At 47.0% G+C, this 20,135-nt stretch overlaps 1 protein-coding gene across 1 annotated transcript in view; it reads left to right on the forward strand.

Annotated features, from left to right (window-relative positions):
- The window catches only part of LOC149341414 (neprilysin-1-like), a 46,670-nt gene extending 37,850 nt beyond the window's left edge, over positions 1–8,820 (forward strand). Inside the window, exon 3 of the mRNA XM_089542856.1 lies at positions 8,419–8,820. Within this exon, the coding sequence (XP_089398982.1) occupies positions 8,419–8,820 (402 nt within the window). The remainder of the gene's footprint in view (positions 1–8,418) is intronic.
- The last annotated feature ends 11,315 nt before the right edge of the window (positions 8,821–20,135 follow it).

A 20,135-nucleotide genomic window follows, 5' to 3' on the forward strand; every position in this document is an offset into this window, starting at 1 on the left:
GTGTCGAAGGCGTTCAAGCTAAACGCCTTCAGAGTGAAGGAGTTTATTTCAAAGGATTTAAAGTAAAGGCTTTATGGTAAAGACCTTTCATCATCATCATCATCGTCAGGATGATGAGGTAAATGCCTTTTTGGTAAATGCCTTTCTGGTAAAGGCCATAGGTGAAATGCCTTGGGGTCAAAAACCTTTATCATTAAGGCCTTAAGTAAATAGGTCTGGGTCAAAGATTGCTTTAGAATTCACAGCACGTAAAGACCTTAAGTGCCCAACAACTTTTTACCAGGGATCCACATCCTACAAATTTTTGTCTATAACTAATTGATCAGGCTTTAAACTCTTTGACAGGGTGAACAAGTCGTAGCAGTAGCTGCACCATCTGAGTCCTTTGGAAGCTCTGCGCGGCAGCGCTTGGGTGCTTTTGATCACATTATCAAATATAGCGCTCTACATTTCATCATTTGTCGGAAAACTGCGCAAAACAAGATAGAGGAAGAGCTGTACGGGACGATTGCTGAATGTTGAGCGAAGTTCTTCATGAAAGCAGATATGCAAATTTTTTTTCCAAAGCGTGCAGCTGCAGGCGGGTGCAATAGTACCCAACTCCTGTTCTAATAAAAAAACAATTGGTATATATCACGGAGAAAAAGAAAACGTGACCGGCGTGTAGGTGAGTTTACCTTCAATTAACAAGCCAGAAGCAGGAATGGTGCTTCTTTAGGCAAATATATTAACCGCTTGGGGAGGTGTCGAGATGCTTTTTTGTTCTCGATTCTACTATTGGAGATATTGGAGTGCAAATGCTTGCTTTTTCTTGTGTGCTCAATTCTGATAAAAGGTTGTAGGGTTTTAACGTGGTTAAACAGAGTAGACATGCAAAAGCATGTGTTTAGCCCGGTTGGCCCATGGTTTTGCTTTGCTGAGCCGTTAGCATGTCTGGCGGCAATATTAGACTCAGGTCAAGCTCTGATCGAGGTTAAGCTGATGGGATCTGTTCGCATCACAGATGGAAGTTGACGAGGGCGATGATATGCAATGCACACTGCGAGAATGTGTTGCTGCTGAACATGAGGCGTGATCAGCGGCGGCGATGACATAGTGCTCTCATGCAGTGGCCAGCGAAGCTGATCTGTTCTCGTCACCGCGGGCTCGAAATCCAGTCCCCTCAACTTTTATTTTATTTCTGCATGAGCTGTTGCTGTGCCAGGTTTTTGCAAGGTCACCTCTGAGTCAAGCTTTACTCGAACTCGCTGTTCCAGTTACACCTCTTGAAGTCGCGCTTTCGCATTAGACAGTTTTAGCTGAGCGTTTTTGCGGCCAGCGGAGAGGAGCGGACGAGCTCAGACGCCACTGCGCATGCGCTCGTCGCTGGGCCGGCCAGCGTTTTTACGGAGCGAAGCTTACGGCCGCTGGGAAGCCCTCTCCAGCGGAGCGATAGGCAGCGCGCGATAGTGCGTAAGAGCGCGCGGGCGTGTATGGGTATTCAATATGGCAGCCTCTTTTGCACATCTAAAACGCAACACTTACCAAATAATTAACTAAAAACACCGAATATACCTTTAGTGAACACTTTCAGTGCACCATTAGGAGCCTTAATTGATATTCTTTTCACTCTAACTAGAATTGTAACCGATAGATGGAGCCGCAAAGCAAGCGACTCTAAAGCCCCTTGAGCGACTCTGCTACGCTCCAGAAGACTGGCGATCCGCCCGGCTAAAACTCTTTTCTCGCACGCCTCTCCGCTGGTGTATCCGCTCGTCCGCTCCGCCCCGCTGGTCGTAAAAACACTCAGCTAAAGCTGCCTCTTAAAGGGCCACTGACCAGGGTCCGGACATTTTTGAAAAACAAGCCCACTGCATAGATGAGGCATCGAAGATAACCTCTGCAAAATACTAGAGCCATGCGCGCCCCGAAAAGCTGCGAAAATTCAAATCAAAGCCCGTTCGTTCTTTCCTTCCTTCAAAAACGGGCCCCGCCCACTACTCTGCACGCCGCTGACGTCAAGGGTGGCTACTTCCGCTAAAGGCACTCCATTGGTGCATCGTTCTGACTGACGGGAGAAGGTTGGGCGTAGCCTTGGCGTCGCGTCGTCTGCACAAGGCTTTCCGCAGCGCCTTCTGTTCTGGCTCATGCCTCCAAACCCGCATGAAGGAAAAAAAAAAAAAAACTGCGGAGGGAGCGTGCGGCGACAGCCTTGAACCCTTGCCATAAAAAGTAAAAAATAGTAAAACTGAGGGAGTTGGTTCGCCCCCCCCTCCCCCCCCGCCGTGATCACGTCACGAGAAGCTCTGCGTGCGCGCTCCCTTCTCAGTTTCTTTTCTTCTATGCGAGCCCCCCAAAACAAGGTTTTAATTAGTAGTGCAGCAGAGCCTTTCCCTCGCTCGTCCACTTGAGCGCTCCGCATAGACACCGCTTATCCTCCATGCATCTTGCGTACGCCCTGACTCCAATGAACGACATGGGCTTCGGAGCGGAGAAAAGACACAAACACACAGAACACAAACACACATGAGCCGCCGCGGTGGCTCAGCGGCTATGGTGCTCGGCTGCTGACCCAAAAGACGCGGGTTCGATCCCGGCCGCGGCGGCTAGAATTTCTTTGGAGGAGAAATTCTAGAGGCCCGTGTACTGTGCGATGTCAGTGCACGTTAAAGAACCCCAGGTGGTCGAAATTTCCGGAGCCCTCCACTACGGCGTCTCTCATAGCCTTAGTCGCTTTGGGACGTTAAACCACATAAACCAACCAAACCAAACAAACACACATGAAGAAAAGCAAACGGGCGGTTGCCGGGTCCGCACTTCGCCGTGTGTTTCGAACAGAAACGACTTCCGCCCATCCGCTCGTGAAACGGTGGGGAGGCCTAAAAAAAAAAATGAAAAGGTGGCTCGCTAACTGGGAATGACAAACAGATGTATGAAAGGGTGCGCTCGCTAACAAGTCTAGGTGGTCGAGCCGATCGCGCCTCTCGATCGTTCAGTGTGCGGAGAAAATGCGACGACGCTGTTTCAGCCCCAGCAGCAAAAACCAAGAAAAGAATTCTATTGAAGGCGGGGCCATGACGTACCCCCTGACGCACTCCACAGACACCACGCCTCCGGCTTACGTCGGAGAAGGAAGGGGTGATTTTGCCTTGCCGAGCCTACTCGACGAGGAGCGGGAGAGAAGAATTTCGAGGAGGGAATGGAAGGAGAGGAGGCTCGCTGAAAGAGAGGTAGAGAGTGTCTGCTGAGCTGGGGTGGTCCGTGGCCCTTTAACAGTGACGGCAAAATCAAATTCAAGCGTCACGATGGGGTATCTGCGGATATATTGATAGCTAGGGTACAGTCTTGCGATACTCGAAAAATTGCGTCCATAAACTACTTCCTGTTGAGAAACTGCGCTTGTCCAGAATTTCTTAGCATGAGAATAGTAATGTAATATTTGTGTTCAAATGATGCGCAGTTTTTCTGTAGTCTTGCGATACTCGAAAAATGGCGTTCATAAACAACTTCCTATTGAAAAACTGCACTTGTCCAGAATTTCTTAGCATGAGAATAGTAATGCAATATTTGTGTTCAAATGATGCGCAGTTTTTCTGTAGTGCATGGAGGTCACGGTATTTTAATACTGCGGCTCATAGCAGTGCATACAATTATGGGCCGCCTGGTTGCTCTTTGCTTGTTTCCTCTTCTCGCACCGGGGCAGTATAGAGTTTGTTTAAAGTTTTCTTTCAGTGTTCGCGGCCAACTTCACTAATGGCGCAATTTCACCAATGCTGCAAAAGAAACTTCGTCATTAATGTATACATTTTTAATTCGTCCCGTACTAGGTTGTGCATCTCCTGTCTGGAACCCTTATAAAAATTGCGACATTAAACTCATTGAAAGCCTTCAAAGGAAATCAGTCAGGTTCATACATCGCTGCTTTGATCGACATTTTTGTGCCTTCTGTGAACTGAACCCCTCTGTCTGTGCGCCGTAACATCAAATCACTGAAGTTCCTGCATTGCATCGTCAATTCTTCTTGTCGAGTGTCACGTGTTATCCACATTTTTCCAGATATTCCCCGATCAAGCCAGATTCAACATAACCTTAACATTAAGCCATACTTCACCGGTACTAATAATTTTTGTAGTGTTTGAGTTCATGTCACAGCAAAGTCGATATATATATATTCTATGTTGCCATTTCAAGTTCACTTTTGTGCTATATACGGCGTTTTATCTTAACTCTGTTTCTTATCTTTTGGGTAATAAGTCATTGACTTGTCTACCCAACTCCTGCAATAGCCCTATATAAGGGCTGCACTATGTATAAATAAATAAACTATGTAGCAGTGCCTTACGGCAGCCCGGACATCCCAGATGCCTGGGGGGTGAGACTCTTTCACCATCCGGCGCACCGAAAGGATTCTCCTACGCGGATGGAGAGGGAACCCTGTGAACCAGACACGTGTGACGAAGCTTCACCAGCTTAACAAAATCAAACAGAAAATGGGAACGAATAAGTCGGGACCTGCCAAAAAGCTTGCTATTGATGATGGGCTGTCACTTGATCCCCCCCCCCCCCCCCCCCCCTTAGAAAAAAAAAATCAAGACTAGGATGGTTGGTTGGTTTATGGGGCTTATGCGGCTGAGGGCTTACGGTTGTGAAAGAACTGCATTAGAAAAACACGTAATGATGGCCTTTCTCGCATCGAAGTTGTAGTACCCATGTTCTTGCTTTGATCCTGCGCTCTCGTTTCGTTTTTGTTGGGTCGACCAAGCGCAACAGTGCAGAACGTGGCTATGAGCGTAATTCCACGGTTCCGGTAGAAAGGAAGACGAAGTTTAGCAGGTACGTGAGCATGTCGGCTGCTCGCAGGAACACGTAGCTCGAAATTAATGAGCCATCAGTTTGCGAGGATAAGTCCTTGTTTGTTTGTTTGTTTTTCTGCGGTAACAGTCGTGCTTGGGTTTTTTTTTATGATGATGCGTTTGGCTGGCGTATCAAGCACGTGATAAAGCCTTGTTGCTCTGTCTACTTTTTGTTGTATCTTTTCTCCACCCAATCCTTTGCGGAGCAAGCATAGCAGACGTTCGTCTTTTCTGGTGGCATTTGCCTGTGTGTTCGCTTTTCTTCTCCAATTTTGTAGCATCTGCATCCATATTATAAAAGAAATAATAACATTGAGGCATTTTAATTGTGATAACGCAGCAAGTCGGCCGACACGCCCACATGTGTATCTTGCGCGACCATCGCTGAGCGTGAACCGTGTGACGTCACCTATCAGTATATATGTACGCCTGCTTGGAATAAAGCGTCCCCATTTCCCTGGCATGCCTTGGTCTTGACGTTATAACAATTGGCGACGAGGCGGTCTACGCGCCTACGTAGGCAACGGCCGATCGAGCAGCAGGCGAGCAGGACCCTCGTCCAGCGAGCGTTCGCGGGGAAAGTACGTGCTCCCCCAGCGGGAGGGGACACTCGTCGGAAGTTTGTTGGTACAAAAACTCTGTTTGTCGCGAGTGTTCCAAAGTGGGTCACTTGAGAAATATGTGTCCGGCTGCTAGGGCGAAATCGAAACGGACGCATGCCCTCGAATGTTCCGAGGAAGACTCTGAGAATGAACTGTATCAATTGGTTAACTCAAACCAATCGTGTTATGAAGTGGGCGTTAACATTGAGGGGCGCACGCTGAATATGCAAATTGACACGGGAGCAGCCGTCACAATTGTTCCAGAACAAGTGTACCAGTCTCACTTTTCGCACGTAAAATGTGAGCCGTGCAAAATGTCTCTTCGCACGTATACTGGGGAGCAGTTACAACTTAAAGGACAGTGTGACGTGGCTGTTCGATACAAAGATCAGAGCATGACCCTACCTGTCATTGTTGTAAGGGACAACGGAAGGCGGTTACCAGCACTGCTTGGACGGAATTGGCTAGAACGTCTGAAACTTGACTGGTTGGAAATTGGGCAGGTGACACTCGAGGACAGAGTGGCGGTTCTAAAGCAGAAGTACCCGTCCGTATTCTCAGGCAGATTAGGAACAATACAGAAATTCCAAGCAAAGGTTGTTATGCAACCGGGCACTGTTCCTGTTTTTTGCCGCGCCAGGCCTGTACCGTTTGCACTGCAAGAAAAGGTCGAGCAGAAACTGTTGGAGCAAATCGAAACAGGCATGCTGCAGCCAGTGATGCGCAGCGACTGGGCAACGCCACTAGTCACGGTTTTAAAAGAAGACGGCAGTATCAGGTTATGTGGGGATTACAAGACAACCGTAAATCCCTCACTGAAAACAGATCATTACCTGCTACCCAGACCGGAGGATTTGTACACTGCTTTAGCAGGAGGGAAGGTGTTTTGTGTGCTAGACCTTTCGTCGGCATACCAGCAATTGCCACTTACTCCCGAGTCCCGACCTTTTTTGACTGTAAACACTAGTCTCGGGTTGTTTGAATTCCAACGCCTACCTTACGGTGTGGCCAGTGCGCCGGCAATATTCCAGTCAATGATGGACGAGGTGCTTCATGGCATCCCGCACGTGGGATGTTACATCGATGACGTGATCGTGACTGGACATGACACGGCAGACTGCCAGAAGACACTGGAGCGTGTCTTGCAGCGCTTGAGCGAATATAACATCACTCTCAATGTGAACAAATGCCGCTTCTTTCAGAAATCGGTCACGTACTTGGGTCACACGGTAACTGAAGAAGGTATTTACCCTACGGACGCCAAGAAAAGGGCAATCTTGGAAGCACCGGAGCCGACCACCGTGACAGAGCTTAAAGCATATTTGGGCATGTGGAATTTTTATTCCAAATTTCTTAAGAACGCCTCGACTGTAGCGGAGCCGCTTTATCGGCTGTTAAAGAAAGATCACAAATGGTATTGGACGAAGCAGTGTAGCGATGCATTTAATGATACGAAAGTCCTACTGACCAGCAGCAGGGTGCTGGCATTCTATGACGTCAGGAAACCGCTCGCAATGCTTTGCGATGCATCGTCATATGGCTTAGGAGCAGTTATCTTTCACGAGACGGCTGAGGGCGATGAGAAACCAATCGCATTTGCGTCGCGTACGCTTACAGAAGCAGAAAAAAAGTATGCACAGTGTGAGCGCGAGGCTTTGGCCTTAATTTTTGGGCTCAAGAAATTTCATAGGTACCTGTACGGCCGAGAATTCACCATATACACAGATCACCAGCCATTACTTGGAATCCTCGGGCACGACAAACGTGTTCCAACTATGGCGGCCGCACGTATGCAGCGCTGGGCTATAATGCTTGCAGCTTACAGATACCGACTGAAGTTTAGGAAGGGAAAAAATGCAGAAGTGGCCGACGCCTTGTCAAGATTGCCCCAGCCGGTACCCGCGAAATACGAGGCATCCGAATGTCTGTCAGTGTTTCAATGCCTTCCGCTGACAGCTGTCGAGATAGCAAAAGCCTCAGAGAGAAGCTTAACGCTGAGCCGGGTGGCACACTTCACGTTGAACGGGTGGCCTAGAGATTGTGCAGACGATTTAAAAGCTTACTATGTTCGCCGTGACGAACTATCGCTGGAGCAGGGGTGCGTAACCTGGGGTGTAAGAGTTGTAGTTCCAGAGCAACTGAGGGAACGTGTGCTAACCATGCTACATGAGGAGCATCCGGGGACCAGCCGCATGAAAATGCTCGCGCGAAGTTTTGTCTGGTGGCCCGGGATCGATTTAGCGATTGAACAGTACGTGCAGCGATGCAAAATCTGCCAAGCAGTTCAACCTGCGTCCCGGCTGGTCCCTCTCCACCCTTGGCCATACCCCGCGCACAGCTGGTCACGCGTGCATGTGGATTTTGCACAGAAAGAAAGAAACGTGTTCCTCGTACTGGTAGACTCGTTCTCAAAATGGATTGAAGTATGGCCAATGCCCTCAACGTCTGCATTAAAAACCATTGAGAAGATTAGGGGTGTTTTTACCGCTTACGGCTTGCCTGATGTATTGGTGAGCGACAACGGGCCACAGTTTACGTCAGCGGAGTTCACTGACTTCCTGAGCACCAACGGTGTAAAACACGTGCGTACCCCGCCTTATCATGCCGCATCCAATGGGGCTGCAGAAAGAACTGTACAAACCGTGAAAAAGGCTTTGCTGAAGCAGGTACTTGAAAGCGAGGCATCACATACGAAGCTGACGATTCAAGAAAGAATTGATAGCTTCCTCATGGCTTATCGTAACACACCAAGTAGTGTGACGGGCAAATCACCCGCTGAACTTTTTTTGAAGCGTCAGCCACGCGTCAAACTTTCTTTACTCAAGCCTAATTTTGCAAAGACCATGCAACACAAACAGGAGCAGTTAAAGGCACAACGCGATTTGGTTCGTGGGCAAGAGCGCGCGTTTGTTGTGGGCGACCGTGTGTTTGTGAAAACTGTGCGCGGTGAAAGTGTTGCCTGGGAAGAAGGTGTGGTGTCCCAGGTTGTCAGTGCTGTGACATACGTGGTGCAAGTGCGCGATGGATTGCGCTTCACGCATGCCGATCACCTGCGTCCTCTGCACGCCGACCCCAGCTCTACTCCTCCGCCCAAGAATGTGGGTGCTAAGACAACCCGACCGGTGGAAGTGTCCTCATCCCTGCCTGACACGGACTTGTCACTGTCGCCATCGGAGCCCGCCAGTGGCGCAGCTGACGCGCCGGACGGATCAACCCAGCCGGCCACGGTGGAGCCTGCTCCGCAGGAGCAGTCCGAGGCTCCCTTGGCCAACGCGCCAACACTATCTGCGCCAACACTATCTGCACCACCAGGGGAGGAGCCAGCGCTGCGTAGAAGTGCTCGCGTGCGAAGACAACCAGACTGGTATCGACCCCAGAACTTTTGAGTGATGGCTTGTAACTAAATTAAGCGGGAAAGAGTGTGATAACGCAGCAAGTCGGCCGACACGCCCACATGTGTATCTGGCGCGACCATCGCTGAGCGTGAACCGTGTGACGTCACCTATCAGTATATATGTACGCCTGCTTGGAATAAAGCGTCCCCATTTCCCTGGCATGCCTTGGTCTTGACGTTATAACATTAATGTATCTTATAATGCGTGAACATTGAAACTCTCAACTTCAGATTTCGCCGACGTTAGCCCCAAGCCTATGGCAGGTGCCAACATATCCACCGATTGTGAACAACCTGGAAGCAAACTTCATGGCAAACTTCGCATAAGACTTTATGGAAAAACAATCTATGACCGACAGCGGGCTTAGAATTTTTTTAACGACTTTATCGGGGTTTAACGTCCCAAATCAACTCAGGCTATGAGAGACGCCGTAGTGAAGGGCTCCGGAAATTTCGACCATCTGGGGTCCTTTAACGTGCACTGACATCGCACAGTACACGGGCCTCCAGAATTTCGCCTTCATCGAAATTAGACCGCCGGGGCCGGGTTCGAACCCGCGTCCTTCGGGTCAGCAGTCGAATGCCATAACCACCGAGCCACAGCGGCGGCTTGAGGGCTTAGAACCCCTGGCGGCGCAAACAGATACGCGTCGCTGGCCACTGCTTTCGACTACTACGCCATCGCCGCAGCCGACCACACCGTGTGTTTAACTGCTGGTCTCTCGGGCTGTGCTTTATATGACGTAGTCTTCGTCTACTGCTTGTCTCTGCTTGTGTCAGCTTGTCTCTGCTTTTCTACTTCTATCCGTGCCGAAGTGAAAACAAAAGAGGTTCCATAAATCAAAAAGCACGGACAAGACAGAACACAAGTGCTTGTGTTTTGTCTTGTCTCTGCTTTTCGCGCTATGGAACCTCATGTGAATTACTCACTAGCACGAACCACCACCGTTCTACGAAAACCGAAGTGCGAAAACCGAAGTGGACCTAATTCCCCTTTGGCCTACCCACGCTAAATCCTTCGCAATTATTTTTGCTGCTATAAGTGCGACCTTAGGAGGCAAGACCTACAGAAACCGCGTTGAAAGGGTTTTTACTGCGTAAGCAGTACGAATGCCATTAGCCAAATATGCCACTATGTGTCTACGTGGCGGCCAGTTAAGCCTCCGACGCCTGCAGGTAGCAGGACGCGAGAACAAGCCCCCGATGAGGGGCGAAAGGGAACTTCATCAACGGCAGCAGCGGAGAGGAGGGGCGCACTGACGCTAAGAAAGCGTAGATTGCGGAGAGGGGGAAAGGGGCGCCGAAATTGAGCGCGTGTCAGCTGATCACGCCAGGGAACGCGCGTAAACTTCTGATCCAACGCGGCGCTTCATGTAAGGCATAATATATATTGCCTATCTATGCGGACCTGGCCCATTGCCTCTTCTATTGCCCGGCTGCTCAGCAGTCGGGTTCCTACCCCCCCCCCCCCCCCCCTTTCTCTATCCATCACCACCTGGCTCGACTGGCTTGGCGCTGAAGGGGCGGAAGAACAGCGACTTCCGGTCACCCAGGCGGTCGACATGCTCGGCCTGTAAATTATGGCCGAATAAAGGTCTTGTACTACTACTATATTGCCTAGAGTGCAACAAATACAGAAGTACAAAAATAACTAGGGAACCATAATGTGAGGCAAAGTAAAGCGAGGTGCAACTGCAGGAAGTGTGAAGCATGAAATCATTAGCGAGCGACAAAAGCCAGACAAAGTAGAGAGAAATTAATTGGAGCGGCTTTCAGGCAATGGGATGCGGCAAGAGGAAAAAAGGTCAAATGGAAAATCATTGAATAGAAAAGCATAATCTTAAAAGCGGATTCTGCATCTTACACCGTAGTATCCGTTCATAGCACCTCTGCGTCCTTCAATTAATTTTTTTTTGGCTTCCATTCGCTGTATAGAGAGAAAAAAAAAGAAAAGTAATGAATTAGTCGAAATGCGCTTGCTCGGATAAAGCACGTGAATTAATTAATTTTGCGCGTACAGCCTTTGTCAAAAGTTTGGAGCCCAGGGTTTCTATATTGAGCTACACTTTCTTGTTCTTAATAAATTTCTAGCGTTCCAAATTTCCTGAACGTTAGAAGATTTGTGGTACTGCCTCCTGCAATAGGTAGGACTTCCACGAATGCTACTGGAGTCCCAATATAAGCGAGCTCCCTGGGCTCTAACCTTTTGACAAAGTCCGTACGTGCCTTTCATCCGTGGCGTGAGGCTGTTGACGATAGCTCGTAATTCGGGTTTGCAACGCACATTATTGCAACAAGTTCTGAAACGACTTATAGCAGCTGAAAAGAAATTTCTTTATCATTAATGTAAGCGTTAATTTTTATCACTAACAGTTTTCCCTCTAAATAACGTATTTTTTAGTAGTCTTCTTTTCTTTTGTGACTCGTTTTTCTTATTCTTTCCTCCTCTGAACCTGACCCCAGTCGTTCAATGGCAGGCAGGCGACAGGTTGGACACGCACACAGAAAAAAAGTAGCAGCAGACAGGCGCCCTGAAGTAATCACTTCCTTTTAACCGGCACCTTGGTTTATTGGTTTAGTTCGGAGTCGTCATAATTTGACCGGACCTTTTTCTCATACACAATGAACGTCACAGAAATTTGCATCATGTATACCAAAACATTATCTTTTTTATGCAAAACAGTAGTGTTACCGATTAGCATACTCGCGAACGCTGCTATACTGCGACTTATGAAAGCTCTGATTCTAAGAAAGTTCTCAGTTGAAGCAAAAATCCTCCCTGATCCCGGAGTACGACGAATCTCTTGAGTTTTCGCGTACGTAGTATACTCCTTCGCGTTTTATACTGATAAAACAGGGTATCGTCTCAAATCGATTTGGATCGCTAAGAATTTCGCAAACATAACGCAACGAATACATGAAGGCGTTTATCCAAGGAGCCCATGAGCGAGTAGAGAGCTTTATCTTGCATTATTGAGATGTCTCCTTTCAGAAATTGCGCCGGCAGCAGCAATCTCCGAGCGACAGCCTCTTTTGACACCATCTGTCGGGCTAGTTGGTTGCGATCCATATGTATCAGCAGCGCGAACACCACACAGGAAAAAGAAGGAGAAGGTAAAGAGCGCTGAAGAAGGTAAAGAGGTCAGCGCTCTTTACCTTCTTCTCCTTCTTCCCGTGTTGTGTTCGCGCTGCTGATACATATAAGCCTCTTATGCTCGCTCCCGCATAGGTGATAGAAGGGATCTATGATCGCCGAAGGGAAATTGTTGCATAATGCATATCCGCCGGCCGTGGACGAGGTCATCCTCGACAACCATTGTATTCCCGCTGCAATCCCCTTTGGAGCGCATCGACACGAAATTTCTGCACGTAGTGCGAATTCGCCAATTTCATTAAAAGGACAGAGTCGATCTCCGCGAACGGACAGAGCTGTAGAATATTGCGGCCCTGGAACTGATAGAAATGCGCATGACGCGCTTCTAGAGATACAGTCTTTTAGATGCAAAGTTGTCAGGACACCATATTTCGAGGCCACGCAGCCCAAGCTTTGCCTTTGTTGTTATCATTTTTTAATGAATACGGTTTATCGTTCATTTTTGGTCGTTTCTCTCGGGACCTCTTCGCTCACGTGCAAATTAAGCTCCCCGTATAGTCTTTCGTCAGAGCTTGGCTTTATTCTTGAGCTGTTTAAAGTGGCGGGTGTTTTAGTTGGCAGGCATTTACATGCCCAAATAGTTTAGATATCAAGAACACAATTAAAGCTTCTTTCGATTAAAGTTCGACATCATTGGTCAGCGCTCGTTTTCTGGCCAATAACATCCAAAGTGTAACGAACCAATCGTGGTGAGAACGCATAAAAGCAGCAGCTGATTACGAAGTGCATTGACACAAGACCATTGCTACGAATCTTGCCTCCAGTGTTTGTTCTCTGGATGCCTGCGCTATGGACATTCTTTCGGCCTACCAAGCAGCTTAGGGAGGGCTCCGGGATTTGTACGTCGGCCGTTGAATGTCACAATGCAGCCGTTGTCTAAACGGTTGCAAGTTTCGGGCACCAAACGAGTTCGTGTAGTTGTCTTTCGTGAATTATTTATTGGTTGCTGGCGGACGCAGCAGTTATTTATGCGAGCGCAATCGCAGCATTGCGTCGTTGTATTTTTACGCAGTCAAAAGCTCGATGTCTGTGCGACATTTAGATGTAAGTAATAAATATTTTTAGGAATTTACTTGTCTCCACTTATGTACAGAAGAATATCTGCGGTGAAGATTTTATCTTGTTGAACTAGGCTCTCTAATTTCATTTGTAGTTGAGATTTTGGACGGGAAAAGAAAGGAATGCATCTTATGTTACGGATCTAGAAAGCCCCTTAAGAAATTTGCTATTAGCTGGTCTTCAGCACAGCCCTTAGTTTTTGATCCGTGAGGACACAAAAGCCGAATAAACGCTCCCTTGCGACATCCTGGTTTTTGAAAGTAGCGCTGCAAGGCTTACAATATAATAAAAAAGCACGCACTAGAAATCACGCATGACACCACAATTTTGCTCAGTAATGAAGATGCATGTCGAGTCTTCTGCAACCTGAATGACCCACTAGCAGAATGAATTCTCCGGCGATACGGGCTTACCAACAATGCTGCGCAGTGATGACGATGACAGTGACGATGATGATGATACATTTTCTTTTTTTTTTGCGCAAGAGCAGCTTCAGTGAAAGAGCGGCATGGCACAAGGTATTCTCGTCTGGTTTGGTTTAGTTTATGGGGTTTAACGTCCCAAAGCGACTAAGGCTATGAGAGACGCCGTAGTGGAGGGCTCCGGAAATTTGGACCACCTGGGGTTCTTTAACGTGCACTGACATCGCACAGTACACGGGCCTCCAGAATTTCTCCTCTAAAGAAATTTCACCGCCGCCGCCGGGATCGAACCCGCGTCTACTTAAAGGTGCACTGAAGAGGAATCTGAACTCGTCTTTTTGCCGCGGGAACTCAATCTACACGTTCCGAGCATTCTTAGAAGCTTCGATTTATTGCCCTGTGTGGCCGATTTCCCTAATTAAATCGAATTAACGTCCGGCTCCCGCCTTTTTTTTTTTCGAATTCTGTCTCGTACGGTGGGCGGAGTCGACCGACGCGCGGAGTGCCTTTCACCTAGTCCCGTGGCGGCTTGGCGCTCTGCCATCGGCGGAGTAATATGTAGTAGTCCGTAGGAGCAAATAGTCCGCGCGTATTTTTATTTCTGCGGGCTTATTTTGCGGCTATATTATCTGCAAATGAAACTATTTATTCACGAAAACCTAACAAACAAAATGAAGCGAAAGCAAAGCCTCCACGGAGCTGGCTGAAAGGCACTCCACGCGTTGGTCGACTCCGCCCACCGTACGAGGCAGAATTCGAAAAAAAAGGCGGGAGCCGGACGTTAATTCGATTTAATTAGGAAAATCGGCCACACATGGCAATAAGTCGCAGTTTCTAAGAATGCTAGGAACGTGTAGATCGAGTTCCTGCGGCAAAAAGACGAGTTCAGATTCCTCTTCAGTGCACCTTTAAGCTGGGGTCAAATACCCATTTCCCAAGCATTTCATCGCCTTTAATGATCAGAGCGTCAGGCAAGAGGAAAGCTTGCACCTATTGTATCCCCGGTGGCTACTCGGTAGTATTGGCGGTTTGAACCTCACAACTCCCACATGTGAGGTGGATGCTCACGCCACTAGGCCACCAGTGTGGTCAGTGATAAGAATTGCTTGAATTTCCAAAGCTTGCGAAAACTACTGCGCAGCCTTGGCGAAAGCGGATATTTTATTAAGAAAATAGCTCTGTATTATGAAAACCGAAGTTTTGAGAGTAAAACTACATTTTTCACATAGAGTTAAAAAAAAAATTGCATCAGTGTTAACTTATGGCTTTGTTCAAAAGAGCGAAACCTGGGGTTGGTGTGTATTTTTAAAACCGAAATAACGCTTAATTGCATAAACCAACCGACATGTTTCCGACATGGTCATGTTTATTTGCTCTGTCCCTTGTGGCTCTGCGCAGTTGACAGATACTTCGGTTATAAGATATATTTGCTCATTCGGCTTTCCCAGTATAACCATAATCTGATAAATGCTATTGTTGCCTGGCACGTCGGCTATCTTTTCATAATAACTAGGACGAAAGCAGATCAGTTAGTAAGCAGACATATGGGCAGATCTGAATAATAACAAAAGAGCCGCGAAGCAGGCTTGGTAAGTGTGCTATTCAATGAATAAGCACGGTTACTGTTGGGCACGCAGCAGTGCTTAGAGACGCGGGTATGCCGTGGCCGTGCATTCCGGTTGCGCATTAAGGATTAAGTGGCGCGTACCACCGTTAGATAAAGTACGAAGCAAGTAACGCGACTGAACGTAATCGTGCCGAAGATTAACACTCCGCCGAAGAGAACTCCATCCAGTTTATGCTCTAAGTAAAAATCGATTTTACGGCTCTTTCTGGATATATGTATTTGTCGAGGAAGCATTCAATGAGCGCAAAGTAGGATTTGAAAAACTTTCCCGTCCCACGATTTCCATTCGTAACGTGAAGAGCGGAGAGAACTGAGTGAGAACCGTTTTCAAGTAAATAGCAGTGCGGCAATGAAAGAACTTTGTTGACTCAGCAAAGTTTGCTTACCATATGAACCGGTGATGACGCCCCCCCCCCCCCCCCCCCCCATTTCATTGTTCCGCCGTTCAAAACTTACAGAAGCTCCTTTTTCAATGACAGTAGAGTCTTTGGGACTAGAACGCGATAAACTAGCTCTAGAGGCAAACTTTATTTGGCCCTCAACACTTAAAAAGTCTCCTTAGGGGGCCCCTTCTCGATTCTATTGCAGCGAGAAGGGGCCTATCATCTGAATGCGGAAGACACAGAGACTTTTCTTTAAAGTAATTTACATCATGCTCCCCTACACGTAAAGTTGTTAGCCTGCAAATCATTCGTCGGGTATAAAATAAAATTAGCATCGCCAATTTGGAATCCTCATCAAGCTTATCTTATTAATGCTCTTGGGTCTGTTCAAAATGGAGAATTAAGACCTAATGCTAAAGCATTGTGGCCGCATAATAATAACTAAGTGACCCCGTAATCTTTTTTCGATGTTGCAATATAGAAAATTGCGGCATCTTGCTTTGATTTGATTCGGCGAAGGTGTAGTGTGTCAAAGAAGCCGTGTGAAATGTGGTACCATGAAAGGTTGTCTTCGCAAACAGCGGCAACCATAAACAGGAAATAGAATTATCCGCAGTGGGAAGATGAAGACTGTGATGTGCGGTAAGTAAATTTTATAAAGTTCAGTGAAGTGCTTTTTTACCACGAGTGAAAGAAGGTAGCTACAGCCTAAGAAAGGTGGAATCACATTGCTCGAGTATCGATTTCAAGAGAAACCATGAAATGCTCAGGTCCCATACATGTTTTTTTGAACTTAGAGCTCTGCTTCTGGCCTGAAACTTCCTCATTTTACTCGAAGCTCGGGCAGCTTCAGATACGAAAACTAGGCCAAACTTCCTACAAGTGTTATGGCCTGCTGCCGGCTTTTGGCCTGATGGTGCACCTTAAGTCGCCGCAGGATGAGGGAATGCTCCACTCGGTTGCAGCCTTTTCTCCTGTTTAGTTCTTTTCACCTCAATCTGAGGAGTACAAGAAAATAAAAACAATGGTTCACGAATATGCATCCGCCTCGGCATGAGCTTGCGCTGACGCTAAATATGATGTGTCCACAACTTTCAAGTGCAGGCTTCGGCTAAAGAGCCCTACTCGTGTTTTATTGAAGCTGTGCTCCTGTGTGTTTGGGCTACCTTATGGTACTCCTATTGCTGCACAATGCACAAACTGGAGATAAATGTCCCTCTCGGCTTGTTCACATTTGAAAGAAACTGTCTCCATTCGAACTAACCACTTTAAAGAGAAGCGTCTGAAAAGTTTTTTTCTGAACAACAACAAAACTTAAGACGAAAGTCACTGCATCATAGGCGGGGACCTCACGGAAAAGCTTCATCATTGCTTTACGAATTGGAAAAACAGCGCAATCAAAGACGAGACACAAGAGAAGTCAAGTTGTGTGGTTGTGCGGTATCTTTCTCTCATGCTTATTTTGTGTTTTTACTCGTGCCATTTCATATATATGCTGCCTTGCCTGTAGCAATAAACCATTTGGTTGTTAGTCAGCGCTGGTGTTTTGTCCTTCTCTTGTGTCTCGTCTTTGATTGCGCTGTTTTTCCAATTCGTAAAACATGTACCAACCAGCCCGTATTTGCCCTCTTCTGGACTTCATCATTGCCTCGGCCGCACAGACCCTACAGACAGCTTTAAACTTGCGTGACAGTGTCGCCACAAGGCCCCGTTTTTTAATACGGAGTGGAGGATGCGTGCACTTTACTTTTCTTTGTTTCCTACCTCGGTCTGCGAGTTTCGGGCAGATAACAGTTAAGTGCGCTCACTCGCACAGAAGTTACTGTGCAGAAACCGAGCTAGTTCCCAGGCAGTCAGCGTTTGCATAATTACAAATTGCCGCCAAGGCCAAGCCAGCCGGTTAACCGGGAAACGTAGACGGCTGCTGTCTGAGCAATTAAATTAGGACGATGGCTTTGCACAGTTCGTAAAGCCGGCGGGAATTGCCTGAGAGCCTGAGGAGCCAATTAGCTCGAACAAATAAAATAGTAACATTTTGGTGGGGATGCTATAGATTTTTTTCTTTGTCGGCGCTTTCGTGATACCGTCAATGTGTAACGAGGAAGCCAGGAAGTCTTAAGCTCATTACACAGCTTTTTCCCCCGACTTTCCTCGCGAGAACTTAGAGCCTTAAAACCTATTTATAGCTAGCAGGTCTTAGAAGAGACCTTAAGCGCTAAATGCGTCTAGGCTTGCTTAATTCGGTCGTTGGTAGCGCTTTTTTAGTGTGCAAGCTGAGCCTCATTATCTTTAAACTACCTGCGCATAACAAGCTTATTTTAAATCTGTTGCAAATAATATATTCCATGCTCTCAACAGAGCAAGTAAGTAACCTTTTATTTTAGGAACCCTTAAGAAAGTTATCATTGCTGCTACAATAACGACTAGAAAGAATATCCGGAAATAAATAAGTTTGCAACGTCTGGTACTAGATGAACGCCGTGATGGTGTGATAAAAGAAAATAATGATCTTTTCTCAGCTTTTCTTCGTTGAGCGCTAATGACTTGGCGCCACCAAGCTGCCGGGTTTTTCCACGTCGTCGTAAGGATAGGCATTACCAAACACAGCAAAGTGCACATTAGCGGACTCGATAATTGGCGAAATTTGTACCTACCTAGTCCGATGGGCAGTTGAGATCAAAAGAATTAAGACTGGCCGAGTCCAGCGCCATTCCCCGTATTAACAGTGCAAATATTTAAGGAGTCCTTAGCCAGTGCAACATAAATCTTGCGGGCTCACATCAGAGAGATGGGTGGGGGAGAGAAATCCGTAGCAAATTGTGCACAAATAAATTGAATTGGTTTAAAAACAAATTATGTGCCTAACAACTGCAGTATTGGCGTTGGCCTAATACTGCAAAATTGTAGATTATGCGATGCCTTCGTTACAGGGTAGTTTGTATTGCGTCTGTCCTTTGAAATATTTCTGGTGGCTTCTCTCACATTGTCTAAGAACATTGCACAGCATGTTTATGCTGTTGCTTTACCTTTTTTGGAAGCAGTCAAAGATGGCGATTTTTCTTTTCGCAGTCTCGAAAAACAGTAACCATCAATTTCCGAGCAGAGAAAATGTGATCTTGCTTTCTCTGAGGCCTTTTCACTAGGCCATGTCCAGCATTCCTGAAGAAAAATTTTGAACAACGCAATATTTTTGTAAGGTACTGTTAAGGAAATATTGGAGGTATTGTTTCGTTCTTTCGATGCGTAGCAAAATCTTTCGTTCAAAGTTTTTCCATCGCTCGCAGCAAGCAGTTAAGACTGCCATAGTAAAGCAATGGGGAACGTTTTTGACGATCGCAAAAGCGTTAATAGCAAGAAATTGCAAGCCTGTCGACGGGAGATATGCGGATATGTTAACTGTTAGAGTAAAATCGTACAATATATGAAAAAATTGCGTTCATAAATTATTTGGCCTCAAAAAATGCACCGTCAACCACTGCTTTGACTCGTGCTTCAACTCCTGGCAGCCGTGTGCGTTCTTAGCTGTAAATTCACATTCAATGCAACCATCGCCCACGCTACTTTGTGCTACTTTTTGAGCAGCGTTTTTAACACTCGATCAGCTGAGCTGCGCATTGTGTTTAAAAAAATGACAGGGATGCCCAGGTACATAGGCTCGGAAGTGGTGTCACTTACGGTTTGGAGACGTCGCTTTGAGCGAATGAGCGAATTTTGTCCCCAACGACACCTTTTTATTGCGAAACCAATACTGCTTGCACTTTTCTGCCATCAATGGAGGTTCATCCTTCGCTCCGGCTCAGCTGCGGCGCGCTACCACGTGACCGCGTGACGTCACGACAAGAGGAGAGCTGGGGGCCCAACTCGTCTCATCGATGGAGTCTCATCCTTCGCTCCGGTGCCGCTTGCGGCGCGCTACCACGTGACCGCGTGACGTCACGACAATAGGAGAGCTGGGGGCCCAACTCGTCTTATCGATGGAGGCTCATTGATTTAATTAATAAAATAAAATTAGATTAATTAAATTAATTAATTAAATTAACTTTACTTAATGCCGAAGAAGAATCTATGAGTAGTCCGGAGCGATATAATCACAAGAGAAGAAAACGCCGTGCGGAAGAAACATCGGAACAGAAAGAAGAGAGGTTTGCTAAAAGAAGAGTGCAGTATACAGCCAAGAAGAAAGAGCAGAGCATTGTGGTGATTCGAGACGGTGACATCGTGGCTCAGCGACGTGAAGAACAAGAGATAAGAGTTGGCGAGTTCTAGTCTGCTACGCGTGAATTCGAGAAACGAAACTACCAGCAGAACCAAGCGCAGCCAGGTGTTATTGCTTTCGCAAACAGCCAGGCTTAACCAAGCTAAGCCTTCAGCCAATTTTTTTTCCCTGATCAAGCTTTCAATGCTCTTGAATTAATGTCGCTCGTTTCCATACGACGGCCTGTCAGAAGGGTGCAATGAAGTTTTCCACTACCTCAGGAGTGATGATCTCAACTTGGCGAGCAAAGCGTGCTTCGTCTTGAGTGCGTGTGTGGCCACGTGTAATTCACTTGGTCAAATGTGAATCGCCCTCAGCGCGGTTGTACAGCCTCTAGAAACAGTCCAATTCTGCGTGAGCCTGCGAGGCCGCCTACTGGCCTTCGATAGATATTACTGCTACAGTGA

This window comes from Amblyomma mixtum, chromosome 5 (assembly GCF_055824585.1).
Source record: "Amblyomma mixtum isolate Tamu chromosome 5, ASM5582458v1, whole genome shotgun sequence".
Taxonomy (NCBI): domain Eukaryota; kingdom Metazoa; phylum Arthropoda; class Arachnida; order Ixodida; family Ixodidae; genus Amblyomma; species Amblyomma mixtum.